This window comes from Haliotis asinina, chromosome 10, assembly GCF_037392515.1.
Source record: "Haliotis asinina isolate JCU_RB_2024 chromosome 10, JCU_Hal_asi_v2, whole genome shotgun sequence".
NCBI lineage: Eukaryota > Metazoa > Mollusca > Gastropoda > Lepetellida > Haliotidae > Haliotis > Haliotis asinina.
In genome coordinates this window covers 53,690,654-53,714,158 of record NC_090289.1, presented here as the reverse complement: position 1 = coordinate 53,714,158, position 23,505 = coordinate 53,690,654, and the positions used below count along the sequence as shown (strand labels likewise).

General features: G+C 40.6%; 2 protein-coding genes across 2 annotated transcripts in view; both read right to left on the bottom strand.

Moving 5' to 3' along the window:
• The window catches only part of LOC137298148 (uncharacterized), a 32,334-nt gene extending 22,448 nt beyond the window's left edge, over positions 1–9,886 (bottom strand). The window contains exon 1 of the mRNA XM_067830261.1: positions 8,758–9,886. Within this exon, the coding sequence (XP_067686362.1) occupies positions 8,768–9,580 (813 nt within the window). The 5' untranslated portion in view covers positions 9,581–9,886 and the 3' untranslated portion in view covers positions 8,758–8,767. The remainder of the gene's footprint in view (positions 1–8,757) is intronic.
• The window catches only part of LOC137297853 (MKI67 FHA domain-interacting nucleolar phosphoprotein-like), a 273,252-nt gene that overhangs the window by 47,945 nt on the left and 201,802 nt on the right, over positions 1–23,505 (bottom strand). The window lies entirely within an intron of this gene.

The window sequence follows — 23,505 nt, the reverse complement described above, 5'->3', positions numbered from 1 at the left end:
GGATCTTCCCTCTTAGCTGCATGACAACTGAATCATCCACATCCTCATCTCCTGGTTAGTACAACATTACGGGGACGACATATGCCTACCGAACTGCCATGTGTTTATGAGAGATATACGACCGCACGGATATCCGGGTTTTCAAGCATCTATGAGAAAAACCAAATTCCCGAACATGTAAATGTCAGACGCGACGTAATAATTATGAACGTACAAATCCATTCACCATTTTTATAATCCTTTCGATGTTTCAAATGTCACATATTTTGCCCGTTGATCCCTAAATGTATATCATACGATCACCTATCTATTAAGCTGTATTTGCAGGGTATCCTTCGGCAACATTACGGCATAATTATAACTTTATTCCTTGAAGGAAAATTAAATGTGAATACATTCAAACTTGCAGAATTTATAGATTCGGTTGGACAATAGTGGCGGTGACGTAACGATCTGCCAGACCTCCGAAGCAATCGGAAACGGACATGTACGGCATTTCTCTTCAGTACGAACAAAATACGCAGTGAGATCGAATCTTTGCTTCCTATCGGCGGCTTCCTCTTGCTGTTAGCTTCAACTCACATTGTGTAAATTGTATTAATTATTTTATCATAGTGTTTCGATGTTATACGCGAATCCGATAAATATGTAAATTTACCAATCCTAGATGAAACATGAAACTATTTTCCTCACGATCTTTGCAACGTCTGCATGCTCGGTGAGCTGTTGGGTACTGTGTCATGTAAATTGAAGATATAAGTTCCTAGACTGACACACGGACATGACTTCAAAACAGTTTTATACTTGGGGCATTTTAGAATGAACTGTTTTCTGTATAATGGCAAACGAATGAAATGTACTACAAGACAATATCCTCACAATGGCAAACGAATTAAATGTACAATAAGACAATTTCCTCATAATGAACACATCAACAGGCACGGAGGGTAGTGTGGACGAAACAGGCTTCAATTCATTCCGAGTTTTTTATACACACCCTGTGTTTCCCTACGATAGCTTTCATTATCACGTCCTTTAATACCGAATTCCGTAACCATGGTCTTCACAATAAATGCGGGTATAGCATTTTCAGTTCACGAGGTCGCGGTGCCAATACTTGCAACAGACAGCCACTTTGATGCCTCTCGTCACCGTAAACCTTCTAGCGAATTCGAACGTGTTTAATCGCAGCTAAAACGGAACCACTAAATTCGTCCATTACTTTCCATGCTTGCAGTCTGTATATGATCCAAACTCACAACCAGCGATACTTGTGTGAAGTCGTCGAAGTAACTCACTTTTCACCATTGGTGAAAATACGCGAAATGGCTACTGGCATCGAGTATCCACCAATCAAAGTTTCTACTAAAACAGACAGAGGAAAGAGTGTCAACTTCACAATGTGAGCGCTTTTTTAAGTCCTTTTTGTCAAGGCATTCGAGACAGAAAGAGGAAGCCTTGAAGGTGATCTAAGACCTGGAGGACTTTCAGCTGCCACCACTTACGAAAATGTTAGTAACTAATGATATGATTGGTGATGATGGACGATCACCGAGGGCCATATAGCCAAAATAGCCTCCCAAGAAGGACCTGGACATGACATGGCCCAACAGCAAATCTGTTCGTAATAATCTTGGGTTTTCCCCTTTCATTCACAGGCCAAACAATATTCAAAAACGTGGAAACATCTAGCGTTTCTCTTTTCAAAGGATTCCAATGATGCCGATTGTGCATTTACACCTAATGTGAGTAGGGTAATGATCACTTTAACATTATTTAATGTCATTTTTAACCTTCTCGAAATTTTAGATGCAATTATAAATCACTTAAATATCTTCTGAAAAGCTGATATATATTTAATGGGATATCAGGTTATCACACCGATAACCCTGCCAACTCTTTCCTAACACTGTATTGACTGTGAAATTGTACCGAATTGGTCGCAATTCTTTCATGCGATTGCTTAACACAAGGCAAAATTTAGGCTGATTAGGTTGAAATCGTGTGGAGTAAGGTTATGTATGTTACCGGTTTACACCGACAAAGTATCAGTCTGGTGTTAAATTAGTCCTGGGTAGTATCGGATACCTGACGAAATCACACACGAGTAAATGAAGCAGCCCATGCATATGCTGGCGACTGTCAGCAATCAACGTGACAAGCAAGCTTGTTATCTGGAAGTTCTATTGTGGAGCACTTCCTCAGCAGTCTGTTGTTATTGTTGTCTCTGAGTGCATCCCGGGGTGCTCAGGTGGCACTACCCCTCCCACCTCCCAGCAAACATGTCGGTCACAAAGCCCAATTGTCTATTGCACATCAATAGAATACAGGCTGTCAACGCTGGAGAATGTCCAGCCAGGATTATCCTGTAAGCAGATCACACTGGGCGTGGAGGAAAAAAGGGAAACATTCTCTGAACAAACCACTGTACATTAAAAAGAGACACTTTTTGTCAAAAAGGGGTAACAACCGCTACTCACACAAATTTGCATGAAAAATTAGTGTTAATTTTTGTTTGTTGCCTGAACATTAGTCCAGTCATCTTATAATAAGAAATTCCTAACACTTTTCATTCAGCATTAACACTTTCAGCCTTAAAGAAAAAACGTTCAGCGAACGTTATAACACATGTTCTGCATGTCCTCGATGAGAACATGCGTGTATTATTCTGCTGCCTACCTCTTTCCCCTACATGTTCTTACAGTCCATGTTGCAATGAACATAATCGTATCGTGCGTCATAGCCATCCAACACAAGACGAATGCAATGTAAAACAGCCATTACTAAAGCCATATGAGAACATCTTCGGAGCTAGCAGATGAAGACACTGACATAAGCCTTACAGACAAAACGTAAACTAACTCTATTTGTTATTAGCGTCTGGGAAAAGGAATAAATATAAAAGATTTACTGAAAGCGCAGAATAATCTTGCAATGCATTGCCCAAGACAGAATTCATATTCTAGGATTTAGCTGAATGCAGATTTTATTGACAAGTTGTCGGCTGAAGTATTCATATGCCACATGCAAAAACTGACAGAAACATTGAAATTGTCAAAATGAATGTCCTTTGTCAGTTATAGCACCTGATATGTGCACAGCTAATCGGCTCCAGTGTTCGGTTATATCTGTTTGCTGAAATGCGCGATGCTTGTTGCGGTCCCTGACAGCACCGCACACAGCCGCCTAAGTTGCAGCAAGACTCTATACATAGTTGCCTCCCTTAGGTATCCTGTGATCCAGTTATCGCGGGCTTAAACCCAGATTTACAGTATCACCTTTCGCAGGTTTAATAAACTTTGAAATATATAGGGCCCAAACCGTTTTTGTCAGTCTTCCAATATTAAATTGTAGAAATTCTGATCAAAGTAGTCGTAAGGTATTGCTCAACACCCACCCCACTCAATCTTCCATCCCAGATGGAAAGCCCACGGAAACTTGCCCCTTCTTGTATGTCCTCTGTTCAATGATGTTACAGGAACATCAGCATCATACAAACTATATATGGTCCTACTCTCCACATAAAGCTGTCCACCACATTGGGAACTATTCAAAAATAAGTTGAAAACGTACTTTTTCTCCAAAGCCTATTTGTAGTATCAATCCCTTTGTTACCAATTTCAGTATATACTTATTTTATTATATTTTTCCTTTGCATGCTTTGTAGGTTTGCTTCTGTGTAGCGCCGCCTTGAGCATGTACCAGTGTGTGGATAACGTGCACGTTAATATATCCATTATTATTTATCATTTTATTATATCATACACACACACACACACACACACACACACACACACACACACACACACACATATATATATATATAATTTAATTTAAATGTATCAGATTCTATCCCGTAAAACTTACTGCTGTTGACCCCAGCCTCCTGTGTTTGTTTAATTAGTAATACTGTCAATTCAATCTCCATCACAGTCGATCTGGGTTAACTGCAATTATACAATTATACAATGCAACTGCATTGTTGCGGTCGGTCGCATTCTTCGTGACGTCACCGCACGCGAAACGCACCAAGGTAAGACGACTGGATTCGGACGGGAGGAGACAGCATCTGCTCGTGCTTTGACATCGTCGGGCAAATATAGATCTCATGCTCTAACACCCCTAGTCCACACTGTACTTCAGTGGGGCGCTCACTTATACACAGCATGATAAAACGAACCACCGTGCCAGCTGCTTTGACAGTTTTAGATAATTGGACAGGTAAATCAATCGGTTAAGTGACCAGTTCATTCAGTCTCACGTCGTTGCATTCAGCTTATCAGTCAATCTGACATACAAGACATTAAGAGCAATGTGCGAAGATTTGTTTGTTTCTTGTTTAACGCCTCTGTCATAATGTTACAGCTCTAGGACAGCGGTTTGTAAGTTTGGGAGTCTACACCGTAGGTTTCAGTGACTGACACCATCAGCATCGATCTTTGCAATGGTGTATGAAGTCACTGAACCTAGCCATCTTTTTCAGTTAACTGCTTCTGACGACAAGCATAGTCGTTTCTTTGGGCGACTTTTTAGAAGTAGGGAAGTACAACACAGAACAAACTTTATCGATAACAATTTATCTTATTCGTGAGAGCGACGTGTTTATGCTTGACAACGGTACAAGAATCTGTATCGAAACGTCGCTCTCATGAATAAAAGAAGTTGTTACCCATAAAGTTATTTCTATAAAGTACAGTCGTCTCTTACACTAAGTGTGTGTTGCTGATGGCCAGTTCCACTCTGGTGGTCATGGGTCTGATATCATAAGATATCATCATGTGATTTGTGTTGTTTCATCTAGGGCACATTAATACCAAAGTTTATTCCGTTTTCCATGGACCCTCTACGCATTCGACTCTTGGTGCACTTGATTGGATGAGACTTTGGCCACGTGCAAAGAAATGGAAAACTTGATATCTGATATTGTTTATTTTTTTCAAAATGTTTATTTGTAACACGTCTGAGAACGTCTCAGTAAAACGACCTCTCTTGCTGAGACGGACAGCGGCTGGTATCAGGGAATGGAGTAAGATTTCAAAAACCTGATCTCAACTTGTAAAACTATCTCATACCATAGAAGTGTTTTGTTCAGTGGATCAGTTTTGTTTTCGAAATAATGACATTTACTAACTGGCTACATACATCGTTAATACATCAACTCCATGTGTACATCTGTCCAGCAAGGATATTCTAAGATGACGTTGAGAGCTACAAAATGTACTGACTGACGTGTAATTGAGTCTCGCAATTGAGTCTACTGAATATTCAGAATGCTGTTTGCCGGGTCCTTCCTGACGGCCAGCAAATTTGGCAGTAAGCAAAACTATGACCTTAGTCTGTAAGTAATCGGGACTGGAGCAGGCAATTCGATGACTGACACAACCATCGATCAATTCGGATACAACGGTCTGATCACCTGATTTTGAACTCTTACGACGGGCGTAAACGCCTCTTATGGCAAGCGTTTATTGCTTAAGGCCAATTCTAATCCGGATATTCCCAGGTGCATGTGAGTGATCGGGTTTGGACCCGGTATCCTAGTGGTTGACAGCATGAACAACGTTATATCATCAGAGGGCCACCAACCAAGTCATACGTCCATCGTTCATCACAGCCATCAGGTATTGTTCACCACGGGCATCAGGTACTGTTCAGCTTCATATGGCTACCAAACATCTGACGAAAAATAGGCTGTCTTGCCGCCAACATTGCGCTAATGTGGGACATATGTTACCCGCTACAAATATTACAAAGGAATGACTCAATACATATTCAGACATAAAACAACACCAGTGTAACTAAATTATGCATATCTGCTTTGGTGTGAAATACAACAAGACCTTTCAAAAGTGGTTGTGATTCAGCTTACAGTACTATACATTTGAATACACTGTATAATAAATATATCGTCACAGATTAATGCAAATGGATATATTTAAATAGGTATGTGACAAGGCTCTCTTGTGTCTTATACTGTTGTTATCGAAGAATGGTTTGGGTTTTTCAGAGTTCGTGTGAAACATTGGGTAGCATGTTTTTCGTGCATGAGAAGGCAAGTAATCAATACGACACAAACTCAAGTAATATGGATTCATGACTGTTCGAATCGAGTCTTGCATTTTCCAGACGAACAATTGTCAGATGACATATTATAAAAATTATTTGAGAAAATATGACGCCAATTCTTGTTATGATAGATATATTACATATAGAGTTACTGTTAAGGCAGTCAAACAAGTGAGTGGCATAAGTATGTGTAAATTTGCAAAAACAATTACTCCAATAGAAGTTTGGGGCAGAAAAATGATGATTGATGTTGATATTCCACGCTCTAACTCCCCAGGCAATTTAAACAGCTTTCCTACAATGGACAGTCTGGACTGGTGTTGTTTATTTGCCCTTCAGTTGGGATGAAAAACTAAGGATGGCTCACATACCTAGACACTATCACATCAATAATGCAACCGATCAGCTTTCTTGCCGTAAGTCGCTGTTAAACTTGATGCATTCATACGTCTGGTGATGTCCTTCAAAGCTGTTTTTAAACTCACATTGCTATCAGTGGTAATGTGACAAAATGGGGCTTCCGCCAAATGAATTAACGCTCAGCAATGGATGTATATATGTTGGTATACCTTACATGTAGTGAACGGTATTCCTACACTGGTAAAATTCCTTTTGTATCGTAGCGGCAGTGGTATGCATTATATGATCCTCTGTGTTAAATGCTGATGCTTGTTGTGTCTTGTTAAGGGCTGGTCTCCTCACAAATACGGGATGATGTCTTTATATACACCGCTCAACAAACGGCATACAGGTGACCTCTGTCGCCTATCAGTGTACGTCACACCGACGGCCACAATCGCCGCTCAACAAACGGCATACAGTCGACCTCTGTCGCCCATAAGTGTACGTCACACCGAGGACCACAATCGCCGCTCAACAAACGGCATACAGACGACCTCTGCCGCCAATCAGTGTACGTCACACCGACTTCCACAATCGCTGCTCAACAAACGGCATACAGGCGACTTCTGTCGCCTATCAGTGTATGTCACATATGAGTCCACTGTCACAGGTCCATGTATCTAACAAACTCATCCAACGTTTACTTACTTGCAATAAGGCTGTTTCATGGTGATTTTCCAAGAAGTGAATTATTTATGTAGTTCATATGCAAAATAAATCCCATTTTTTTGTTTTGTTTGTTTTGTTTTTTCGACAACCTAACAATAATCTTTCGCATCAATAAAGAAGGACTGTAGGATTTTGTCACGCTTGGGACTGATTCTACGTAGTTGGTAATGCGGGATTGTAACATCACAGAGTATTTCAAATAAAGTACTATGATACGTAGGTTAAGCGTGTGAATTTAAGTAAACACAGTTTGATCTAAGCATAGAAGACACGCTAACCAGAAAATGAAAGAACATCATTTGAAGTTTTGTTATTTGTCATTTTTTGTCCTAATCCTAACTTTTACAATAATTATAACTTCATACTTCTCTTCTGTCAGTTCCGTTCTATGTTGTTCCATCCGAGTGTAATCTATCTAGTCTTGCATTACGATCCAGATGCACAGAATGTAAGTTTAATGTATTTATTCTTCATATTTAATGTTGGCATTTTGCCCTCATGTATGGAACATGTAGAACGACATACCTTCACAATCAAGTTTCGTACAAAGTGATAAGCATTTACAATTAATCCCAAAAAAGTTTTGAAAAGTCATCTTAGATATATAATCTAGCTTTGCCTAAACACAAGCTTAAGTATTAATTCGGCTTATACTCACTGGATTGAAAATAACTAGATATTAATAAACCACACCACCAGGGATTAGATATTCAATTCTTCATTACGGGAACGGCATTGGTAATCGGCCCATGACTATAATACTGTACCACTATTCACCTGTCAAGACGTGTTAACAAAGCATATACAAAAGTGATTTGATAATTATATTTATGCATAGGTTGTTAACTATACTTAGAAGATATACTTTTCTGGTAGCATAGGTTTATGAGTGTACATAAATGAGCAAAATTGAAGCTGACATTACAATATTGAACTTAGACCTTGATGGAAATCACATCTATATAAACGATCCGTTCTACATGTACAGTTAACGAGCGAGAACGTCTACGCGCGCACCTGTTAGGCCGTATATTGGATTTTAATGAAGCAGAAACACCCGACACGAGTTAAGTCGCGCTATAAGACTCAGTGAAATCTAATGCGATGACATCACAGGCAACATGGCAAAATTTTCTTGACTTCTTCAAGCATGTTTAAGGGTGAAACTTCAGAAAATGATTACAACATTTCCCAGCTAATCTCGTTTTCCGATACCTGCCTGATGGCAAATGTCGGATTGACAGAGTTTTATTTTGATGAATTGACTGACCATACCTTGAACATGATGTGAAATGAGCTTAAATTGACGCCATCAATGTTAATGCATCTGGTTAACCGTGCTGAAATACATTACCGAGAAAGGTATTTATTTCTTTTTCTTTTCTGTGCATTCATTTTCGAAACGTTGACTATTTCCTTCATGACATATGTCTACCGTACGTGAGCTACTAAAACAATTTCTTGGTTATGTATTGCATTGTTTTCCGGGGAAGGTCGCCTGAGTGCAACTTAGCATCTAAGTTAAAGCTAGAAACAGTGGCTGGAAATAAGAACAACAGGGAATAAGGACAACAGGTTAGCAACTGATAAATAAGACAGTGTGAATAGTGATGCCCTCACCTGTAGTTGGTTAGCCGGACCAGGGGCCGAACCTCCGACGAAAAACGTTCTTGTATGGGTCCCGTTTGCCTGCCCACACACTAAACTTTCTCTTTTCCATCACCTTGGCTAGAGCTCTAGACAGGTACCAGTCCAACAGTTTTAGGTTTAGCCGAGCTTCGGCTAATGATCGCTTCCCAGCCCAAGAGCTGAAGGCAGCCCTCTTGTCTGAGTCGAACTCTTCTGTGGCGTCACTCTCAGAATCCCTACTGTCCCTCTTTCCTGCCCATGAGGAGAACGCGGCCCTTTTGTCGCCAGACAACTCTTGGTCATCCGAAGTACTCCTCTTACCTGCCCAAGCATTGAAAGCTGCCCTTTTACCTTCGGGAAAACTCCCGTCGAAATCTCTCTTCCCGGCCCATACGCTAAAGGGTGCCCTCTTATCTTGTGAAAGTTCATCCCCTGTGCCCCTCTTCCCAGCCCAGGCACTAAAAGCAGCTCTTTTGTCAAGTTCATCCCCTAAGCTTCTCTTACCAGCCCAGGCGTTGAAGGCCGCACGCTTATCACCATCGTTATAGTCTCTTTTCCCGGCCCAAGCGCTAAATGCCGGCCTCTTTTCTTTAGAATCACTTTCAGGAAAGTTTTCAAGAAAGTCTCTTTTTCCGGCCCAAGCACTAAATGCTGCTCGCTTGTCACTCACTGCCGATAAGTCCTCGTTTTCTCCTGATCCTAGGCCTGTGATGCCTGCTTCTAAACTGTGGGCTACACTGGCCCAAGCTGTGATTACAAGTACCCATGTAAAACCTACCTTGGGCCGGGCGGAGGGAGGCTTCCAGCTTACCATCGTGCACCTAATGGAGAAGACCTGCCCAACTTGGGACTAAATACTCTCTTGCCTTGTGGGAGGATGAAGGGAGATCACGTGACGTGCCTCTGAATGCTATGCAAATAACGGTTTGAGGTCTGAGTTGGCCGCCGACCAATACACATGTGTAGTGCAACTGAAAGGTAGGAAAAGTGTTCAATAGTGGCAGCGCGAAGCCAGTGCTTGGCAGGTAGACGATGAGAGGACGACTCGCTCTCTACGAGGACACTCGCGGGAAAGATTGATTAGCAGAAAATGCCATTCTCCTACAGATACAGTTCCATCAACGGCAGTGCGCGCATCCTCCCTTATATCTGAAACTTAACCCACACCCATGGAAAAGCTAATGGCAGGGAAAGTTTGCTCTGTCTTGATTTCCCCGCTAATTCAAGTACTTGACCATTACTGACGTGATCAAATCGCTGAATACATTGTTTTGAATATTGAAAATATCATAGCCTTTACAGAATATGATGGATTTTATTCATCAAATATCAGATTCTGGGATTCTTATGACATTTGTCAACATGGCAAACGGTTTGCTTTACATGATGAATTATCCAAATTAATTTGGGACATATTGCGAAATGCGTGCGAGTGGCAGGTCGTCAGTGATTCCGCCATCCCACCACCACACACGGCTGTATGGCGTATCTGGACACAGCAGCGTGTTTAAACGGGCGTTTAAACATTTACTAAAACTTTCGTCATTGTTTTTTTTCTTTACAGTTATCGACATCTTTACAGAGACATCAGACATTAGCCGGCATTAGGTTTTACATCCATGTATCAATACATACTGCTACACCTTCGCGTTTCTAGTTCCCTAAGAAGGACATACTGTCTGTGGAATACATGCTGTGTTTGTTTGCAGTACAATTACGTGTATACTTTAGAGTTCAGACAACGGAATACATGGCAGCACATTGCAACAGAGCTCCCGAACACTTGGCAATGAAGCTGAAAAATAGCGATGCGATGCACAATTGGCAACACATGGCAATTGAGCAGCCGAACACATGACACTGTGGCTGTCACAGGCATGGCAGTATTGATGCTTTACAGGTACATGAAGCTGAAGGGTACATGAAACTGGGTCTGTTAAACACATGTAAATAGAAGCATCAAACACATAGCAACAGAGCTGCCAAACCCATGTCAATAGAACTTTCAAATACATAGCAATAGAGCTGCCAAACACATGTCAATAGAATTATTAAACACATAGCAATAGAGCTGCCGAACACATGTCAATAGAACTATCAAACACAAGGCAACAGGGCTGAAGGGCACATGACAATGCGGCTATCAAACCCATGGCAATAGAGCTGCCGATAAATATGACATTAGAGTTGCCGAACACATGGGGAACACATGACAATAGAGCTGAAGGACACATGGCTGGTTGACAACTGGCTGTGGTGTCTCTATTTACGACTGGTGGTTATGAATGCGGTAAGAACTGGAGGAGAACCGAGTGATATAATGGGTAAACCATGGTCTTGTTCAAGAACAAGCTTCTCTCTCAATATAATCACTACGAATTGTAGTCACACAAGTGGCATTAGATAGGTTAATGGCTTGTGTGAGGCGACTGTGTTTCCTGCAGTACCATCTTGAAACATTACATTCCCAAAACGAAAATTGATTATCAATTTGGTCTGAATTGTCAACAAAGAGGGTAGACTTCTTTCTACCTTTTAAATCCTGATTAAAGTATGATTTCACGGATTCATGGAATTGCTTATTTCCAGTGATGATGATGATGATGATGACGATGATGATAAAGAAGAAGAAGAAGATACGATATTCAGTATGATAGAATATCTACTAATACCATCAGGAGGTTGCCATCCTGATTAAACGTTTATCTTTGTGCAGACTGGAGTTTCTTGTTGATAACGTCGTAGTTTGGATTATCATCATGGGTGCGTTCCAAACCGTCATTCGTTTAGAGTAAGCAAACAAGTCCACTTGTCCACTCTTCCAAAATGGCGATTTCCGTTTGTTCGCCGAGATGAATAAGGAAGGTAACAGAAGAGCCTGTTGACGAGATGATGAATTTATGACTACTGCTGACAACTTTGAAGATGTGGAATAAACTGAGGATATTTGGATATAAGTTGCCTCTGCCCCTGACCCAGCTGATCCAGTCAGACATTTCTCGTTCAGATTTCAAATTTCCCTCAACCCTCATTTTAGTTTTATGACCAAGCGACCCCGGTCAGCGATTGGTGCAACTGCAAGCGGCTGAAAGTTAGCGCTCCGTTGTGAAATGAATCGTTGTAAATCGATTGAATCTAAGGGCATGATCTGTGCAGCTGAGCAGCAAGTTTGATCTCATTACAGCTCCTGGGACACTCAGTGATCAACGTTATAAACAAGAAGTACACGTTGTGCCATAATTTGATAAACATCCCTTCGCAGCGTCCGATATTCATGGATGACAGCCGTCCAATATTCATATGCTTTCATGGCGGTTATCGCCATATTATAATGTTGCGGTCAACATTGGTGATTCATACCATCACAACAATAAGAGCTGAGAACTGGAAAGATTTGGAGCATAGTCATGGTCACCTCATTTCCGGCATTGTATATATGCTTTTTTGTGTGTTCCACATTTCAATTCCAGGTGTTATGTTGTTGTTGTTTTGTTTACAGTCACCGTGTGGAAACGAGGCTTCTAGGCGTATGTTATAACACGTACGTAGTGTTTTCGTACCCGTCTGTGTAAATCAGACTGAACATTTTACAAGTCGATATTATTCCTCTCTAATATGACTGAATGGTGCATTAAGCAACAACTGAATTCTTTAAAGTACGACTACATGAAGTTAACCACCTTCTATACATGTTTAGAACGGCGTTGTTGGTTGTTTTGGGGTTTTGTACCAAGGGAAACACATGAAAGCAAAGAGGACATGGAAGTTTGTAATTCTCAGACGATCAGTCACTCTGCAGTATCAAGTTACGATGCAAATTTGGAACAGGTTCACTTTTGAAGACTGTAACGCGACATCAGACCTGTAATTAAGGAGCCCCGACCCTCTAATCTTCCCTCCCAGTTCTCTCATCGCGGACTCGAGATGCTAATTGTCTGCTGTTTGGTCTCAACAATCTCCCAGTCACTTCCTTATGCATCAGGACACATGTTCAACCAAGCAAGCATACCGCCTCCTCGTTCTACTAGGATAAATCAACATGTCTGACCCCATGACTCCAAACGTTGTAGATCGTCATGTTATGGTTATTGATAGGTGGAACAAACCTATGTCAGGAGTGCGAGATGTGGCACTGTAGTCAGTTTCCTTTCTCCGTTGTCCATTGCATAGCTAGAATGTCTTACTGTAGTGTTTTAGCAGCTGGGTCAGAGTCAAGAACGTGATACATAATAAATTTAAAATACAACTATATATACCAGGGGTGATGGAGGGATGCATTTTGAAGAAAAACTACAAATCTGTGTGGGTGTCTCCGGGGTTATACCGTCACAGCAGGACCATGGTTTGCTGGGAGCCCGACCAGTCAGCAGGTTGGAGATGGGTGGGTTGAGCATGTCGTGGCAGTAAGGATTGTGAAACGCGGGGTGGTGCTGATTTCGTGGCATAGCATACTCTTTGAAATAAACTGTTGTGCTTTGATCCACAGCACATTACCTGGTGTTTTTTTTTATCTCAATCGTGTGTGCACTTTCTTTTCTCAAACACAAACACACACTCTCTCACACACACAGATAAACAAACATCAACTTCATGGCGCCAAATTAAACTGGAGTCCCCTAAAGTTTCAACAGCTGTTATTTGTTTCTAAAAGATTCACACATGCATGCAAGCACCTATGCACACACACACTCTCTCTCTCTCACACACACACATACAAACATACTCTCGCAAACACATTCTCTCTCTCCCCCCTCTTTCTCCCTAACATACACACACACACACACACACACACACACACACACACATACACACACACACACACACACACAAACATGAACTTGACGGCACAAAATTAAACTAGAGTCACGAGCAGAAAAATGCTATTCAAAATCATTCTACCTGACTTCATTCAAAGCTGAATGATTGATTTAATTTGAAAAAATTGCATGGTGCCTTGAAAAAATCCTTCACATTATGAAAAATAGGAGTTTTACCACAAACGGTCTATTTCATGTATTCCGTTGACAGGGAAGAACTATTGACACACATGCTGGTGGTAAGGATAGATGACATGTCTGTCCTATATGCCCTCATAAATAAATAATTATAAATAGTACTCTTAACCGACAAGGTCAGAGAATAGCCAGAGGCGATTGTTCGTGTAAACACAATCCACTGGGAATAAAAGGTTAAATCATGGCGAGAACTATGGGAGTAGATCACTGTAATTCACTGAAATCATACGAATATTCTTTTATTTACTCACCTGGCTATTTGTTGTTGTATTGGTCTGTATAACATCTGCATTGTGCATATTGTCAATATCATCAAACACTTTGATCTTTTCTCAAACCTGCTTTCAAACGAATGCTGAAAATCCTGATACGTTCCACAAAGCGATTTTAACGTTAAACATATCGTGGCGCGGTGGTTTAGCCTATTGGTTACAGCGTTCGCTCTTCATGCCGAAGGACCGGGTTCGAATTTTTCTTTACTGAGAAAGTGAAATCCCAAATACACATGTTACGTTTACAATCGCCGCTGACATCATTTAGAACGAAAGTCTGAAATGTACTGTCCGTTGTCGTGCTTTCAGAGCATACAATACATGTATAAATGACCACAAGCAACAAAATACACTCAACACATCCTTTCAAAATGAAAACAATTTTTTAGGTTGAATATCAGTTTGCGATAGCTTATTTTCGAATATAATTGATTGGAAGAAAATATATGGCAGACACATAATGACATTCAGTGTCTCCCCAGTGCGTATTCCGACACTCCGATATACCTGCGTCAGATTGGTATACGTTATTATTAACTATTTCTACCTCAGGTGTCTCATGGCTGGATAGTAACTGTATTGTCATATTCTACTGTAAGGCCTGGGTAGGATCAGAATAATTGCATAGATTTTATTTTCTTTGAAAAGAAAATCATTCTTAAGATTTTTAGTTTGTTCAAACGAATAAGAATTAGACATCGTTTAAAGACGTTGGCAACAGAATGACAGCAACATTATGTCAATATGCCAACGTCTAACTGGGAGAAATATCCGGTGTTCGAAGGCCCTACGGTTTGAAGTGTTTTAGGACATTCCGAAACGTTCCAACATTATGCATTTAACAAGAACTCTGTACTTCAAGTTTTCAAATGACATTAATGGATATCATTTATGAAATACATGGTTGTCAAGATATGCAGTGTTGACAATATTCCTTATATTCTGAGGTATTATGTTATGTGTCAGAGTAACGTGCAAATGAATCTTGATGTAATTGCATGACATTGCATGTTTCCTATTCAATAGAAGTTCTACCTTTGCTTTCCTTCAAATTACATGTCAAGAGTCATCGATTTCTCTGTGATAACTCCAAAACACTCAAGTTAGGCATACAGAATATTTCTCACACAATAGCGTTTGTTGGAATATCGCAATGAAATGCATTGTTAATTTATGTTGTAACTGAATTACCTTCTGGAAAGGTGTTCTGTTAGGCAAACGAATGCCTACCCCATTACATCGAGATCAAACGGATATGTCAGCTGAGTTTTTACATCAACACGTGACAATTTGCTATGCCAGCATCGGTTTCAAAAGAAAATGTATTTGAGAGACTGAACCTCATTAAGTTGAATCAGTAAATATTTCACTGGATATAATTGGATGTGTGTCACTTCCATTGCTCATGGGGATTTAATTTCACTTTCTGTGAGTTCACTGGAACAAAAACATTCATGAAATGTTTGTTGAAAAGCATGTACAATATATACACTGTCACCCGATATACTCCATACACGTGAAAAAGAATGTGTATTTAAGGGTGGGGGGTCGTGGAGGATATGATAGAGGTGGACTGAAGTTGAAATGTATATTTTTTAACTGAAATGTAAATATTTACAGTTGTTGTTTCTTTCCTGGAGCCATGGCTTTGTAGAACATGAAATTTAAGTATACTTATACACTAAATGATGGTGAATAGTACCTAGGGAACAAGAAGACATCGCGTATCAGTGAGTGCTGTGTTGTATTGAACATTTTAATTGATATATACCATCTCCCCTCCCATATCATTAGGGCATCCAGACGTCATCCAAACTTCATGATTTTCAAAGGAATAGCATTGATCATTAGTACAAAAATGTTGCCTATGATATAATGGGTAAATAATAGTGATGTCTATGATATAATGGGTAAATAACAGTGTTGTCTATGTTATAATGAGTAAATAACAGTGTTGTTTATGATATAATGGGTAAATAATAGTGTTGTCTATGATATAATGGGTAAATAATAGTGTTGTCTATGATATAATGGGTAAATAATAGTGTTGTCTATGATATAATGGGTAAATATTTTTTAGGAAGCATAATGCAAACCGACAACAATTGTATTGGCTAATGCATAAATATTGTCAGTCAGGCACGTACTGACTTCAGTGTTTAGAAGCAAATTTCCGTCGACCTGAATGAAGGCGAAGGAGTCGGGACCCGAGAAATTGCTAGGATAATTGTTATTATTATCACAACGATGGAGTATGTCTATTACGGATACAACCTGCCTTACAGGGGCGTGTCTGAGGACTGTCTGCAGCTGAGGAAGTGTGGTCAATGTTGGGCACGAATTTCGAGTTCATTTAGCTTGGAAGTTCTGGACATCAGTTCTCATAATCACACCTGGACGCCTATCCTCCTTAGGCTCTTACCCAAAAAAGTAGCTTGACTGTAGAATGTCCAAATGTTACCTTGCATTATCTTTCTCCCATATACGTTTCCACTTATCAATCTATGTAATTTTTGGGGAGGAAAATCTTGCTCAAGGACATTCATACACACGCCATCGAAATATCAGAATACTTATCATATTGTGAATTTCGACTTTTCATGCAGGTGGTAACAGGAGATGTAAACATGAAAACTCTTCAATAAACGGATTAAGAAAATAATAGAATTTGCTACTGAAGGTATCATACAGTAAAGCCTGGCTAGATTTTTGTTCTTTTTTTATTCACTCCCACTTTTACATAGATGCAAACATATGGAGAATCTCACCCAAGTGTCTAGCGATATCAAATGTATCAACACAAAGTAAACAAAGTTGACAAAGTAAGACAACGAGTGTCAACGACATAATTGATATCAGCAGACACGAGGATGGGATTCTATTTATCATCCAAAATCATTCTTCAGTAGTTTTCAATGAATTATGTACATCTCTTAACACAGTACTGCCACTAGATTTGCATTTCAGCGATGTCAGGCATTGTACAAAATCTATTGCCAAAACGGTATCTTCTGGGAGATATCGTATGATCTCACACAAGCGATATCCCCAGTGGAACACAGTTCTGGGTGACACGTTATAGTAACAGAAGTGAGTGAGTTAGTTTTACCGCGGTTTATCAACATTTCAGCATTATCACGAAGGGAAACACCAGAAGCGGGTCCCGTATCCATGTGGGGAATCGAACCCGGGTTTCAAGGGTGACGAACTAAAGCCTCAACCTTTGTTTACCCTGCCGGTTCAGTATCAAAAGCAATATACAAGTAAAATAAGCTGACCCAAACAATATCCCAACTTTATTATTCAGGATTTGGAAAAAAAGAGGAATTATATAAGAAAGAAAGATGATTTTTACTTTTTTCATATGGTAATTAATTTGGGAATAGTATTTTGATATTACATAAACATGTGTCTTTGCAGAGAAAATTATATGGTTTAGTTGGTCTGGCTAGAATTGTCGTACTAACAAGGCCTGGCAGCCATGGAGTACAGTTAACACTAGCCTAAATGACAGTGTGCTGTACAAACAAATGAAAGGTCACGCTGTGACAATATTATGTCGCCTTATCGTGGTAATATGTGTGTAGTCGTACTGCTACTCGTTTTATATTTGGAGTTTTTATCATGGTTCGTTGTTATCACTTGTTATAATTAGTACGCAAAGAGGTCAGCATGTTGATGATGTTTGCTATGTGTGGCTGGTCATATGGTATTATAGTTTAACCAAGTGGAATGGTACACCGGTCACGTCCATTGTTTCTTTTCAGTCCGACTCCACCCAGCATCACTAGTAGTACTTCATCTGATGGAAACGTTGTATACTGCAGAAGAAAAGGAAGTACATGTATATATGTGCTTTGGGGATAATTTACAAAAAAAAACACCAAAAAAACCCAAAGCAAACGTAAATATTTTGACAAACAATATGTGCATAGCACTACAAGAGCATATTTATCTTATACAGTGCTGTTATCGGGAATATTTATGGTATAAAACACAGTCAAATGAGATTGTTCCTGGTATACGTGTTAATGGAATCAAAAGACAGAGACTATTAGCGAGATCATGTCATGTCTCAAACCGGGATTCGACCATATTTACAGTACGTTTGGCTGTATATGTTTGACTAGCAAGAGGTAAAAGAGAGACGTCAGCGAGACAGGACGACCATCAGTGGCCACCCCGCAAGTCGATCACAGTGTTTGGTCACACAAGAACACAGTGTCGGAATCCGCATAAACGTTACCAAACACGACTGTTGTTACAACATTCTCAGTGAGACGTACGACGTGGGATTGGAACAGTCTCGCTTACATGGGCACGCCAGTGAGAAAAAGGTGATTTGAGGACACATCTGAATGAAATGTGGCAGTAGAACCCGGGTCCTCGGTGTGCTGAGCGAATTCATTAAACACTAGGGTGCCATAGCACCCACTAATGTTGAGGAAAGAAGCCATTTGGAAGACTTTCTTATATATTTCAGTAACGTCTTGAGATAGGATTAACTGAGGGTTGTAAGTGGCTAAACAGCTAGTCTCTGAAATGAACATATTTTCCAGAAATAATTGTTCATTGTATATAAATAAAATATAATGCTTCATTTTCAGAAACTGTGGAAATCTAGACTTGCCACATTTTCTCGACTTGTGTGGGCATATTTGAATATATTTGCGTGAGGGTCTGTGTGACAGAATAGTGGGGAGCGTTTTATATGAATGGAGATGAATGAAGACGTTATATCAAATTGCGTTACAGATATTCGATAATTCATTTTAAAAAATACATATTGTCTAGATGATCATAATAACAATCTCCAGCGATATCCATGAACACGGTACATGGGAACATATGTAAGTGGAATTAAGTAACGTACATTATTTATCATCAGTAGATTTTAGTAAGTGAACAATTTCCTAAAAATAGGATCTTGGAACGCAGGGGTATCAATACAAGTTTCAGTGTGTTTGCTAAGTGTTTCGCGATTGTTCATTGTATGAAATTGGTAACACGCAGGAGATTAACAGTGCGCCGTACCATGAACGTCATAAGCTGTAGGGTGTATGGGCTGTAGGGTGAATGGGCTGTAGGGTGAATGGGCTGTAGGGTGTATGGGCTGTGGGGTGTATGGGCTGTAGGGTGTATGGGCTGTGGGGTGTATGGGCTGTAGGGCGTATGGGCTGTAGGGTGTATGGGCTGTGGGGTGTATGGGCTGTAGGGCGTATGGGCTGTAGGGTGTATGGGCTGTAGGGTGTATGGGCTGTAGGGCGTATGGGCTGAAGGGTGTATGGGCTGTAGGGTGTATGGGCTGTAGGGCGTATGGGCTGTAGGGTGTATGGGCTGTAGGGTGTATGGGCTGTAGGGCGTATGGGCTGTAGGGCGTATGGGCTGTAGGGCGTATGGGCTAAAGGGGTTCGGGAAGGTTACCGTTTCAGCTGACCTTTTTTAACAAACCGTTCTCACAATTCAATTTGAAGTACATAAGATAGTCTGGGACATATTTGGGGCATATACCATCCATGACCACGTCCCTGGATAAACAGTACACTTCGCATTGAACGTGTAGGTACCAATTACTAAAACGTAGTCAACTACTACAATAGGTAACCAAATAATCTCCGGTGCAAGAATACATTAAACCACCAGACCCATAAGAATGAAGATTTTATGGATATCAACTTCTTTATGAGAGAACACAACGTTTCGGAGTTAATGCTTACTCCTTCATCAGGTGATTGAGAAAGGGATACAGAGGTGTATTTATATGTACAGGTAAAACAATAACAAAGTAACAAGTGGAATGAGTTAACGAAAGCTAGTATAAACAAGCACTGATAGGAAGCCGATAGTTAAGATAACAATGATGGAAGCCAACGGTAATGCATTACAGTTGATTGGATATGTTTACATAACATGATTGGGGATAAGGATGGAAGCCAATGGTGATACATTACGCATGATAGGATGATGTACATAACACACGATAGGGGGTGAGCATGTTTACATGAGGGTTGGTGATGTACAAACACAAGTATGTACTCGGGTAGATAGGCTATACATGAATTACATAGATAGAATGTACACAGGTAGATGAGATTAATTTATCAATAAGTCCCAGGCACTTGGTAGGTACACTCCTTGGTCGCGGCTGATGGCTGGTTTCTGTCTCCGGATCTCGATGGCCTCTTGCAGTTTCCTTTGGCGCCAGTTGTTGTTGTTGGTAGATAGTATCCTAGTGTCCTCCCATCGAATTGAGTGTTCAGGGTTCTTGAGAATATGTTCAGAGATGGCCGATTTCTGGTCGAGTTTCCTGACTGAGGTCTGATGTTCCTTCATTCTGGTGTTGATTGGTCTCAGCGTTTCTCCAATGTATAGGTCGCCACAGTTGCAAGGGATCTGGTAGATGCATCCTCTCGGGTTAGGGTGTTCACAGCTGGGTCCTTTACCGTTGGCTTTTGGGTAGGTCTTGATGGTCTTGCCACTGGAGAAGGTGACATCGATGCTGGCTTTGGTCTTGATGAGGCGTGATATTTGATGACTGATGGGGCCAAAGTAGGGTATGGTTACTCTGATGGGTGATGGAGAAGGTTTGGGGCGGGGTTCTCGGTCCTTAAGGGTCTTGTTGATGGTGGCTGTGACGAGCTGGGGAGGGTACCCGTTGAGTGTGGTGAATGTCTTTCTGAGGTGGTCCAGTTCATTGTTTAGGGCATCGGGGGTGGCAGAGGGCTTTGGCACGTCTGGTAAGGGTGGCGATGATAGCTTGCTTGATCTGAGGGTGGTGGCAGGAGTTGTAGTGGATGTACTGGTCGGTGTGCGTCGGCTTGCGGTATACTGAGGTTCTAAGTCCATCGTCTGTGGTGTGGAGGGATACATCAAGGAAGGGCAGGTGTTGGTTGGTCTCAGTCTCCATGGTGAACTTGATTCTTGGATGTTGGTCGTTGAGGTGGTTGAGGAGCTCATTGGGGTCGTTGTCATAGGCGATGGTGGTGAAGGTGTCGTCGACTTTGCGGTACCAACAGAGGGGCTGGAACGGAGCTGTGGAGAGGGCTGCTTCCTCGAAGGAGGTCATGAAGATTTCTGTAATGAGAGGAGAAAGAGGTGAGCCCATGGGGAGACCGTGGATCTGCTTGTATATCTTACCATTGAATGTGAAGTAGGAGGTGTCAAAGCAGCTGCGGGCGAGGTTGATGATGCTGTCTATGGTGAGCTGGGTGTCCAAGTCATCTATCCGGTTGGCTAACTTGCTGCGAAGGATGTCCAGGGCTTCTTCTAGTGGGATGTTGGTGAAGAGGTCCACGACGTCGTAGCTGACCATGGTGCCTGTGGGGTTGGATTCTTTCAGCTGGTTAATACTAGCCTTTCACCTTAAAGAAACCAGTTCTCATACTGTCTAGGGGGCCGAAGTATTCCTGAAAGCAATAACTTTAGTTTGATCAGTACTGACCTTCATGCCCGGAATTCCCAAGACCATGAAACGTCTTCTGAACCTAGAAAGCAGTATCCGAGACTGAGAAGCATCATCCACGAACATTAGAAACATTAGAGCATACAGATTATTAACATCAGGTTAAAAAAATATACCACAACCACCAAATAGCTCCACACTTTCCATAAGGTGGTTAATAAATATAATAAACAAATGAGGGCTTAGGATGCAACCCTGTCTTGTACCTATACTACAATCAAAATATCTTGAAAGAACATGAAATGTTCTGACACATGCCGACAACCTACCACACATTTATACAAGAATGTTATAAAGTTTACCTTCAACACCGACTTGATAGAAGAATATTATGATTAACTGTATCAAAGACCTTTGATACAACGTCTATAAACAGACAATAAAACCTAGCTTTGTTCCATTGTTTGAAAATATAACCAACAGTAGAATGATTGGTCCTGAATCCTGCCTGAGCTTCATGAATGATAGTCTTCTCCTCACACCAAACCTTTGATCTACTACTGAGAACATTTTACACACGGATTCAATAAGAGATACCTCTATAACTGTTGGGGTTACGTTTTACACCAAATTTGTCAGTGGACAAATAATGCTTTTTACATGAAAAATACCATCTTGATTTTTCGGTTATAACACAACAACAAGTTATTGCGTACCAGGTGCAGTACGTACTTCCGCTGTTCCCATTATCATTGTACCCCCTCCGTCAAAGGTGTCAGCTTGTACACGTAACAACATGGAAGACATGCTTCAAGTAATGAGTCAAAACCAAACAAATGGAATAGATTGTGTTGAGGTGGCAAACTATATGTGTCGTTGGTGTGGAGACAAAAACGTTCTACGCAATTAAAGAAACTGCTTCTTGAAGCATTATTACATTTTTGCTGAAAGAACTTGTTTGAATGACATATTGATTCCTCAACTATGTACACGCCATTCAAATTATGCATTAAGAATATATCAAAGTTAAATTCTAAGTTTCCATTATTAAGTTTTATGTGTAGTGTACTTAAGCGATGTTTTAAATACATTAAACATTTCAGGGGAGATTCAGTATATGTTTATAATTTGCTGGGTTTTTTTTTTAACAAACATAGTTGTCAGGGATGTATTACTATGTAATCGATTGTGTGGAAGATGCTTCAGTTTGATGTTTTATGACTATATGTTTCTTCTGAAACAAGAACCGTCATTTTGACTACATGGGTAGGCAAGTGCATTCAGTTTGGGAGTTTGGACACTGTTCGTCAACCTTACTTTTGTCACCAATGTTTGCGATGCAATTTCGCCCGTGTAAACATCTGGTCGGGAGTTGATTTAAAGATAAATATAACGTTAGTTCCATGCTTAACAAATTGGTACTGCACAGGTAATTTGTCAGATTGGATGGAACCATTTGAAACCTTTGTGAGTTTTCAAATATCTTGAAATCTGATAGCAAGTGCAAGCGCACATCAATTTCCAACTCGTGTAACTTCAATAATAGCGAGGTCCCGAGAGGCACTAATCTTACCCAAATCAGATCATGTACATATTTGTTTACAGTCTGTCGCCTCTGTCTCGCATGTTGCATGTCAGCAATATCACCCGTTGTTATGTTTGTCATGGGCAAATACCATAAATAAAAGAAAAAAAACGTTTCGTTCGTTGCATTGTCTGGCATTGCTTGGCCCCGTGAGTAGTCCAAACTCGATGACCCTTTAATTGGCTCAGATTCATGCAATCTTGACTGACAGACAGTAACGAGCATGGTGCTGAATACCATAATACATTATTATTAGAATATACTCTTAATAGAAATACGGGTTGCGTCAAGCAAAAGCGACACGTTTGTTGACCCACTCACGACTATGTTTTGGGTCATCCCTCTATCATTTCCAGCCATGTCCATGATGCATGGGCCCACTCGGAATGACGTAGGGAAGTGGACTGGTTTCATGACAACAAATGGCAGACAGGACTAGGGACGATGTCCGGCACAAACGTGGAA